The sequence below is a fragment of the Mustela erminea genome, chromosome 11, assembly GCF_009829155.1.
Source record: "Mustela erminea isolate mMusErm1 chromosome 11, mMusErm1.Pri, whole genome shotgun sequence".
Classification (NCBI taxonomy): Eukaryota; Metazoa; Chordata; class Mammalia; order Carnivora; family Mustelidae; genus Mustela; species Mustela erminea.
This window is the reverse complement of record NC_045624.1, coordinates 21827501-21836688: the sequence shown is the minus strand read 5'-3', so window position 1 is coordinate 21836688 and position 9188 is coordinate 21827501. Positions and strand designations below refer to the sequence as shown.

The 9188-nt window shown below is 52.7% G+C and overlaps 1 protein-coding gene across 1 annotated transcript in view; it reads left to right on the top strand.

Moving 5' to 3' along the window:
• Positions 1-326: 326 nt before the first annotated feature.
• The window catches only part of CPA5 (carboxypeptidase A5), a 21876-nt gene continuing 13014 nt past the window's right edge, over positions 327-9188 (top strand). The window contains exons 1-4 of the mRNA XM_032305428.1: positions 327-1400; positions 1901-2112; positions 3306-3387; positions 4415-4549. Coding sequence (XP_032161319.1) covers positions 1997-2112; positions 3306-3387; positions 4415-4549 — 333 coding nt within the window. The 5' untranslated portion in view covers positions 327-1400; positions 1901-1996. The remainder of the gene's footprint in view (positions 1401-1900; positions 2113-3305; positions 3388-4414; positions 4550-9188) is intronic.

Genomic DNA, 9188 nt, shown 5'->3' with positions numbered 1-9188 from the left:
ATTAATTTTGAGTGAGAAGCCAATATTAGGTATTAAGGCAAGCACAGCCATGTGTCTCTGAGAGGCACTGCTCTGGGCTGGTGAATTCCCACAGAACTGTGCTGTGTAATGTGATAGCCATTAGCCACATGTGGCTATTTAAATTATTGAAATTAATTAAAATTAAATAAAATAAGATACTCCACCCCTCGGTCACACTGGCCACATTTCAAGTGGCTAGTGGCTATCCCATCGGGCAGTGCAGACATAGAACATTTCCATTATCATAGAAAGTTCTATTGGAAGGGCTGCCGTAGAGTTCATAAGAGTTCTGAAGAACTCTTCTCTCTTCCTCTCTCTTTCTCTTTTGCTCTTGCTCTCGATCTCTCTCTCTCTCTCTCTCCCCACCCCTACACCAAAAAGACAGGGATAGTTGTCTTATTATTAGTGACTTAAGTGATGCTTTTGAACAAGAAGATGCTGGGTACTTTTGGTGACTAGTACCATCCCACTTTTTTTCTTCTAAATTCCCAAGCTATTGTTTACTAGAACACTCTTTTATTCTTGTTTCTACTAAAACTGAATGCTACTTGGGTGGAAAGCCTAATTGCTTTCTTTTCTAGGTCCTGAAACCCTTTGCTAATGTTTCTGTCTGAGAGTTCCCGAAGTCAGGGTTCTAGGAGAGTTTGGCATGTCTGAACAGCTGAACCCTGAAATAATGGAGTAGGTCAGGTGGGGGGTGGGAGCAGGGCATCCTGTCAATGAAAGAGCTCCCTTCTCCGCACACATGGCTGGTTAATTGGTCATTCTGGGAAAGGATGGATGGGGAGGGGGGCTTCTGAGAATCGCCGGTGACAGTTAAGTGGCCTTTTGTTGATGTCCTCTGCTGAACAACTTTGTTGGATTTTAGTCTCTGCTTTTCCTTGGCCTCCTGTGGATTTTCTGTTAGATTCATTTACCATTCAGGCATCATCTTTCACTCTCCCCTTCCAATATGACTGCTTTGTGTGCTGGCCTCGGCTTTATTCCCGCTCTTCCCGGACCATAAAGGGGGCTGTGTGGGGCTTCGGCAGGACCGAGAAATTGACTCTGCCGTCTGTCGAGAACCATAATGATTGCAGTGACCTTGGTGTCTAGCAGAAAATGCACTACCTGTGCCGGCCTAGCAGCGACCGGCTGAAGACAGAGGAAAGGGAGTCTTTCCCGAATTCCTTCTCATGCTATGTACCTATTTGCTTGGTTCCCCTCTCCGTTCCCTTCTGTCCCCCTCCTCCCCACTGCCATTGGAGCCCTGACCTAAGTAAGGTTCAGCTGTGACTAAGCGTTAATGCTCGGAAATAATGATACATTCTATTTTGCAGGCCTGGCCAAGCCAGTTCACCCAAGCTGTCTCATCTAATACCCCCCCAGACCCCTGTGAGGTAGGGAGGGGAGGTATTATTAACCCCATTTTCCTGATGAGCAAACTGAGATTTAGAGAGATTAGGGCAGTTGCCCTTGGTCTTTTAGATAGGAAGTGAGCACGTGGTCTCTGTCTCTAAACCCATCCTTCTTTCCACGGCGTCCACACCCTATGTGTGAGGAGGACGTGGCCCCGGGGGAAGTGTGAGTGGATGGGGAGGGCGAAGGAGAGCCAAAAAGAAAAGAGTTCAATGAGGAGGGAGGAAAGGAGTGATTCCTTGGGCCTCTAGCTGTTCTCATCTTTCGCGGAAATGGAGGATTTGATGTTCCCCAGAGGCTGGCCCGGCAAACCTCCAGGGAGGAAAGAAAGCCAAGAGCCTCGTCTTCCTCTTTCCCTCTTTCCTCTTCCCAGGAGGGGATTTGCCTAGCAGTGGGGAGGGGTGGCCCCAGCTCTCCCCAGGCCCTCCGTGTCGAGTCACACGCTGGGTCTCCCCAGAGAGAACCTAATGCCTGTTCTCAGGCCGGGCCTGCCGGCCTTTAGGTGCTGCATTGCCTTGAGGCCTGGGCCATGCCTGCGCACGAGGAAGGCCCCTGAAGCTCGCCTGAGGGAAGAAGCATGCAGGGCGCCCCTGGAGGAGGCCCGGGCCCTGGCCCATCCCCTGTGGACAGGTGGATGCTCGTGGTCTTCAGCTTTATTATGGCAACGGCTTTGGGCCAAATGAATTTCACAGGGTGAGTGGTTGCTCCACTGGGGGTGTGTGTGTGTGTGGCAGCTGTTGAGAGCTTGGGGACCAGGTGTGTGTGTGTGGGGAGAGGGAGGTGACTGCCCCACTGGGACCTGGCCAAGGCGGAGGGAGTCGGCACCTCGGTTCCCATTCAGGTCGGTCATCTCCCATGCCTGTGCTCAAGGGTGGGACAAGCGGCTGTATTATTGTCCCTCCCCACACGAGTTCTTCATCTGCGGCCCACGGGGAAGCTTTCAGGGCTTCCTGAACCCCCTGATTCTTGGTTATAGGTGAAGTTGTTGGCATATCTACTTTTTCTTTTCCTGGCGTGGGGGGAAAGTTTTATAACTTTTCTCTGGTTCTTAAGGAAGTTAGTAACCGCCAGAAGACTATGTCTCCCTACCCTAGGGACGCAGTATTGTCCTCCTGCAACTAAGGAGAAGCGTTAGTGTCTTACACCAGGCCCTCTAGGGACCTGTTTCTCAGCCTCCCAAAGCTCATGGCGGGTGACTACCCCATGGCATCCCCAGTATGGTGATCAGAGAGGGGGTCAGAGAGGGGCTTTGTCCTCCCTGCTATCAGAGCCAGCCAGGGAGGGAGACGGTGCCCTCCCACACGGCAGACCCCAGAGGCCACAGGCAGGCTGCTGTCGCACCGCCTCGCAGCCCCTCTAGCGGGGTGGGAAGGGGCTCACCTTCCTCCCATAAGGTGGTGTCAGGCTGATCCCCCCTTCTGTGTCCTCGGGATCTTGAGAGAAGGCCAGAGAGGGCCCAAGGTTTGGGCAGATCACGGCCCTGGGCCCTTGTGTGAAGAGCCCTTGGGGCCACAGTTGGTCTCCCCTGCCCCCCTGGATCTATTCCTTCCTCCCCTTCGTTCCTTCTGTTCTCCATCCTCCTCCATTCCCCTGTAGAGCCTTTCCCGCTCTTCCTCCCTCTGTCCTGGCGCTGGGCTCATCTGTCTACAGCTGGGCGCTGTAGTCCCTTAGGTGGCCTGTCCTCAGGCTGGAGCGGCCCCTATCCCAGGCTGAAGGACTCGTGTGCTTCCCAGAGCTACGTGTACTTCTGCTCTGGGTCCTCTAGCCTCCAGCCTTTCTGCCAGCGGCCCTCGGCCTGGTGTCTTCTCACGCAGCCGCCTCCAAGCAGCCCAGCCTTCCAGGAGGCCCTCTCCGCAGCTCCCTCTGTCTTCCCTCTGTCTTTCCAGAGACCAGGTTCTTCGAGTCCTGGCTAAAAATGAGAAGCAGCTTTCAGTTCTCAGGGATCTGGATGGCCTGAAGCCCCAGAAGGTGAGGACTCCTCAGGGCTGAGGAACACATTCTGCACTCTCTCAGAGTGGCTTCCCCTTCAGCCCCCCTCCTGCTCCCCGCACCCCAAGCCTGCCCGCCAAACAGCTCCGCCAAAGAGCACAACACTGTGGAAAATCAAATTCTCTTCAGGAAAGGTTGGGAACACTCGCCCAGAAGGTTGGGTGGTCCTTCTTGGCTTTCTCCTCTGTCCTAGATGGGGGGCTGTAGGGCAGACCCATCGGGGGGCCACTTTGCAAGGGACTGGAACATCCTGAAGCCACAGAGGAAGCACATAGGTCCCTGGGTGGGCTGCCATGCCGAGTGTAGCCTGGACACATCTGTTTCCCAACTGAAATGGCTTTAGCTTGGCAAACCTGTGTTTTATTTGGGTTCGTCCCTGTCAGGCTGAGCATTTGTTTCCGAGAACATTGTCCTCTGCAAGTACTCCACCATGGAAAACATTTTCTTCAACCGTTAGGTTAGAAGGGTTATGTTGGAGGCCTCTTGAAACAACCAGATATTTCTGGGGGTGGCCCGGAGCCCTTGTCCGTATTTGTTTGCGTACCTCTCTCTCCCCCAGGACTTTAGAACAGCTCTCTCTGTTTTATAAATTGGGAAAGAGACGTCGCATTCAAATGACGTGGGAATCCGGATCGGGTGCTCCTCACCTCTCCTGGACTTAGGGGCAGTGAGGCCTTCCTCTTCTGACCAGGGTTCTTGTCCATATTCATGTCCCACACAACGAGCTGTCTCGCTCTTGGCAACTGTGTCGGGCTCTTGGGGTTCAGGTGAAGTTGCAGTGTGTGGGTGAGGCTGAGAGAGGAGGCGGGGCTGGGAATTACAGAGGGAGGCTCAGTTGGGGGGTTTGTTTGCTCCCATCTTTCCGCTAGGCCTTAGGAACTGGGGCCCTTTTAACCGTGTAAGAGAAGGCGACCACCTGGCTACTTAAGGTGCCTACCGAATCGTGAATAAGGACGTGTGAGAAACATGTCTGTTCTCCTTTCGTCTCCTTTCCTTTGTGACCAAGGTGGACTTCTGGCGTAGCCCAGCCAAGCCCAGCCTCCCTGTGGATATGAGAGTTCCTTTCTCAGAACTGAAAGACATCAAAGCTTACCTGGAGTCTCATGGCCTTGCCTACAGCATCATGATAAAGGACATCCAGGTGAGGTCCTGCCCCAGGGCTGCGGCTAGGGCCCCACCTTCCACATGGCTTTCTGGTTTGGGCCCGACGAGGAGGAAAATAAGCCAGGGCTAACAGTGGACATCTTGTTTCTAGAGTTCCATCTGCGTTCTTGTGAACTGGCTGTGGAAGGAATGAAATCTCACACTTCTCAGAGAATATTTAAATCTAGGACAGAGTCCACGTGGCGGGGCGGGGTGGGGGGTTCTCCTAGTGTGGAAATGGCAGTCACTTGCCGGTGAGTCCTCTTGGGGAGGAATTAGCCGCTCGCAGCCAAGGAGGAGAGTTGGGGCGGGGGAGGGCAGGAAGGAGGAAGTAGCTCAGGTCTTTCCTAGGCACAAGGAGTAGGCAGCACTGGACGGCTCCCTTGGTCTTTCTGACCGTCCCTCCTGTCCTGGTGGTGTCTCAGCCATCCAATACCAGAGAGTCCCTTCACTCCAGACAAGCGGGAAGAGATGAATGAGACTAACTGTGGGCCCGCTGTGGCCTCCCTCCCAAAGCCAGTACCGCAAGGCTCTCAGTCCCGGACACCTCTCCCAGGCAGGGCGCTCCCAGGGGAGCCGCAGACCTGGCCTCGGGGAGGGCAGAGGGAGCCTTCCTCGGGGCCATGCCAACTCCCCACCCCCACCGCTCCACACACCTGACAGTGTCTTTTCTGGACATCATGGCATTTTGTTTCCACTCTTCTGTCTTCAAGGCTCTCCCAGGGAGCCTCCTTCCTCAAGCCGATCTTGTGGGCACCATGTGCTGGTTAGGCCTCCCCGGCTGCCCCCCTCTGCCGTTGGGTACCTGTAGGAGCGTAGCCACCTAGATTCTCCCCCGGCCCCGCTGTGCCGCAGCTACTCTCTGAGGGCTCCCAGTGTGGGAACAGTCTCCCGGCGCCCACACTTGACACTGGTGCCGAGGGATAAGAGCCCTGGGGGCATTCCTTTCCCATGTGAGCCCGGGGCTGGGTCCCTTAGGTCCGTTCAGAAACCTTGATCCCCCCACGTGCTGGCTGCTCAGCGTGCAGGGCTGGGCTCTTTCTCTAATTCCCCACGAACCAAAATGGGGACACTCCCGCAGACAAGACAGGGTACCACATCGAAAGAAACAGCACTCGATTCTCATTTTTAGCCCAAGCCTGAATTTTGAAGTTTGCATTTCCCTGCTTCTGCTGGGCCCTGGAAACCCCCGCAGCATTTGGCAAGCAGATATGAAGAGGTCTCTCAAAATTTTCTGTTGATTTCTGCACATCAGGAAGGGCCCCAGAGACACTCTGAGCCTGTCCACGGGCTCCTTTGGAGCTGTCGTCCTCGTTCTCCTCAGCCTGTCCTGTCTTGTGCTCCCCTGGCCTGGAATCCCTGGGGGTGGGGGGCCGGGTCTTAGTGAGATGCCCCGGACTCCCAGCCCTCATCCAGCCAGATCCAGCCAGGCGGGATTTACACCAACGACTCGCTCTGTCTGTGCTGCATCAAGCTCTGATTGTCACACTTAAGATCCCATTTTGGCTTCGAGGGAGCTGGGGGCCGGTAGCTTTGGGGTGGGGGAGGCTGCTGTGTTGAGTTTGATTTGTGGTGATGAGGGGGAGGGCGTCCAGGAGGAGAAAAGCTCAGAGGCGCTAACGGGAGGGGAAGGCTTTGCACCCCTCAGGTTGCTGGCTTCCAGCCTCATGTTGCAGTGATTGGCTCACAGGACGAATTTCTTCCAAATCTTCCAGACCTTCTCAGCGACAGTGTCTGGCCTAGTGTCCCTTGCACGGTGGGCCCTCAACTGTCGCAACAGTTACTCTGTTGGCAGGTTCAGGAAGAGCTATGCCAGACAAAGACCTTGCTATTATGTTGGTCTTTGTCTCCAGAGCCCCCCGACCCCCAAGCCCCTCAAGGTCCAGGATCATGCCCCTTGTCTATCTTTATATCCTAGCGCATGCTGTCGCACCTGCCGCTCGGCTGGGGCTTAATAAATGTTAGATGAACTAACGGATTTGAGAAAAGGAAAGAAGTACAGTTGTGTTTGCTGGATAGCACCAGACTGAGAGGGACAGGGAAAAAACCTGGGTGTGGGCTTTTGCTTTGGCCAACGGCACTGGAGATTTTTGAAGAAGGGAAGAGGCCCTCCATCCTCCCAACCCACCCCCTGCCTCTGAGCTGTGATCATGGGGTAGAAGAGTTGGGTGCATTCATTCCACCCACAGATACAGAGACACCTACTGTGTGCAAGGTGCAGGAAATACAAAGAGAAGAGCTCTGGTCCTGTATCGCGAGGGGCGCTGGGGTCATGGGGGTGGGGAGCCGAGGGGAGTAAATCAGTGATTACAATGGAGTGGATGAGTGTGCTGATGGAGTGCAGCAGGTTGCTATGGGAGCGAGGACAAGAGTCTGGGCTCTCAGAAGGCAGTAATTACGGTGCGGGTGCTGTGCGACTGAAGAGCAGGCGAGGGGGGACCGGCAGGGGAAGGGGGCCCCCGATTGGCGATGAGGCCCAACCAGATCACAAAGGGCATCCTCTGCTAGGTGAAGAGGTTGAGATTTTATCCCGAAAATAAAAAATTGTGGGGGAGCCATTGGAGGGCTCTGACATGATCAGATTTGCATTTAAGAGAAATCCCTCTGACAGTGGCAATGTTGAGTTGGGGACAGGAGCTGGGAGACACTGACAGGAAGGAGGGCGCTGAGGAAATTGCAGTGGGCCAGGCAAGAAATTATCTGATTCCGAGTGAGCTCTATTTGCATTTAATTTTTCTCCACCTCCCCCTTTTTTTTCAGCCCTTTGGTTTGGTGTAGTTTTCTTTCTTTTTTTTTTTTTCCTCTAGGATGAGTCACCATGGAAAAGCTTCACTTGAGCAATCAGCTCTGTGGATTTTAATGGCTTTTTTCTGATTACAAAATTAATAAATATTCATGTTAGATAATTTGGAAAATAGGGGAAAGCACAAAGGAGAAAACAAAAACCGCCAGTTCTCTGAGCCTCTAGAGCAAAACACAGTTTAGCGTAAATATTGCTTGGCCCATCGCCCCCCCCCCCAAACTGGATCATTCTCATTAGCATACAAATATTGAGTTATTTCTTTTGCCCTAAAAAAATCCACCCTTGATCCTTCCTTTCCACCCACCTCCAGCTATGAGCCCATTTCTTTGCTTCCCCACACAGCAGAGCTCCTGGAAACGTGGACTGTCCTTGCCGTCTCCATCCTTCTCTTTGCGTGGACTGTCCACCCCTCACGTCACCAAAACTGTGTTGTCACCAAAACGGTGTCCTCGCCCACAGCATCTAGGTTCAACTCAGGGGTTAACTTGGAGTGCCCATTGTTCCTTCAACTTTCAACACAACTGGTCACTCTCTCCTCTTTTGAAAATGTCGTGTCTGGGCTTCCAGGATACTACGCTGTCCTGGATTATCGCATCTTACTGGCTGGCAGGTCCCCTGCACGCTGTTTTCCTAGTTCCCAGCTCTGTCCTTTGACCTCTCCTCTCTCCCTTCATCCAGGGTCATGGTGTTGAATATCGTCAGCTCCCTCAATATTCCCATACTGAGCTCCAGCCAGACTCCCACCTCCAGCCTGAACCCCAGACTCCTACATGCTACCACCTCCTGCCTCATGGCCATCTCGAACTTCACTGTTCCGAAGTGAATACCATCTCCCACCCAACCCACTCCTCCGCAGCCTTCTCCATCTCAGGAAATGGCAATACCATCCTTCTGCTCACTCAGACAAGAAGCCTGCAGTCATCCTTCACTCCTTTCTTCCATCCCACTTTCATTTCGTCAGCAAATCCCATCAGTTCTCCCTCTAAAATGTATCTTACCTTTCTAGGTTGCCACCCAGGGCCAGCACACCTGTTGGCCCCACACCTGGATTATTCCAAGAGTTTTCTACTTCTCTTCCCAACTCCACCCTTGCCTCCTTGTTGCCTATCTCAAAACAGATCCTTTAAAATCATTAGTATTATATATTATATTCAGTTATGTCATGTCTCTGCCTAAAACCTCTAATGAGGGGTTCTTGGGTGGCTCAGTGGGTTAAAGCCTCTGCCTTCGGCTCAGGTCATGATCTCAGGGTCCTGGGATCAAGCCCCACATTGGGCTCTCTGCTCAGCAAGGACCCTGCTTCCTTCTCTCTCTCTGCTTGCCTCTCTACCTGCTTATAATCTCTGTCAAATAAATAAATAAAATATTAAAAAAAGAAAAACCTCCAATGACTTCCCAATTCAGAGATTCAGAGTAAAAGCCACAGTTATGGTTATAATGTGCCACATCACCTATGCCCCACCCCCACATCACTGACTACTCTCCCCTTGCTCACTCTGCTCCAGATACCTGGACCTCCTTAATGTTCCTCAAACTTGCCTGATCCATTCCTGCCTCAGCGTCCTTGACTAGATTCGTACCTCAGGGCCTTTGCACTTCCTAGTCCTTATGACTGGAATGCTGTTTCTGCAGGTATCTGCAAGACCTCTTCCCTCATTGCTTTAAAAACCTTGTTCATAGGCCCCTTTTCAACTTATTTTAGGTTGTACTCTTCTCCTACATTTTGCAGCTCCCTCCCTTCTTCCACGGCACCACTTTTCTCCTCTGCACCTACCACCTTCTAACATCCTATCTAACTTATGTAATTATGCTGTTTATAATTTATGTAATTATT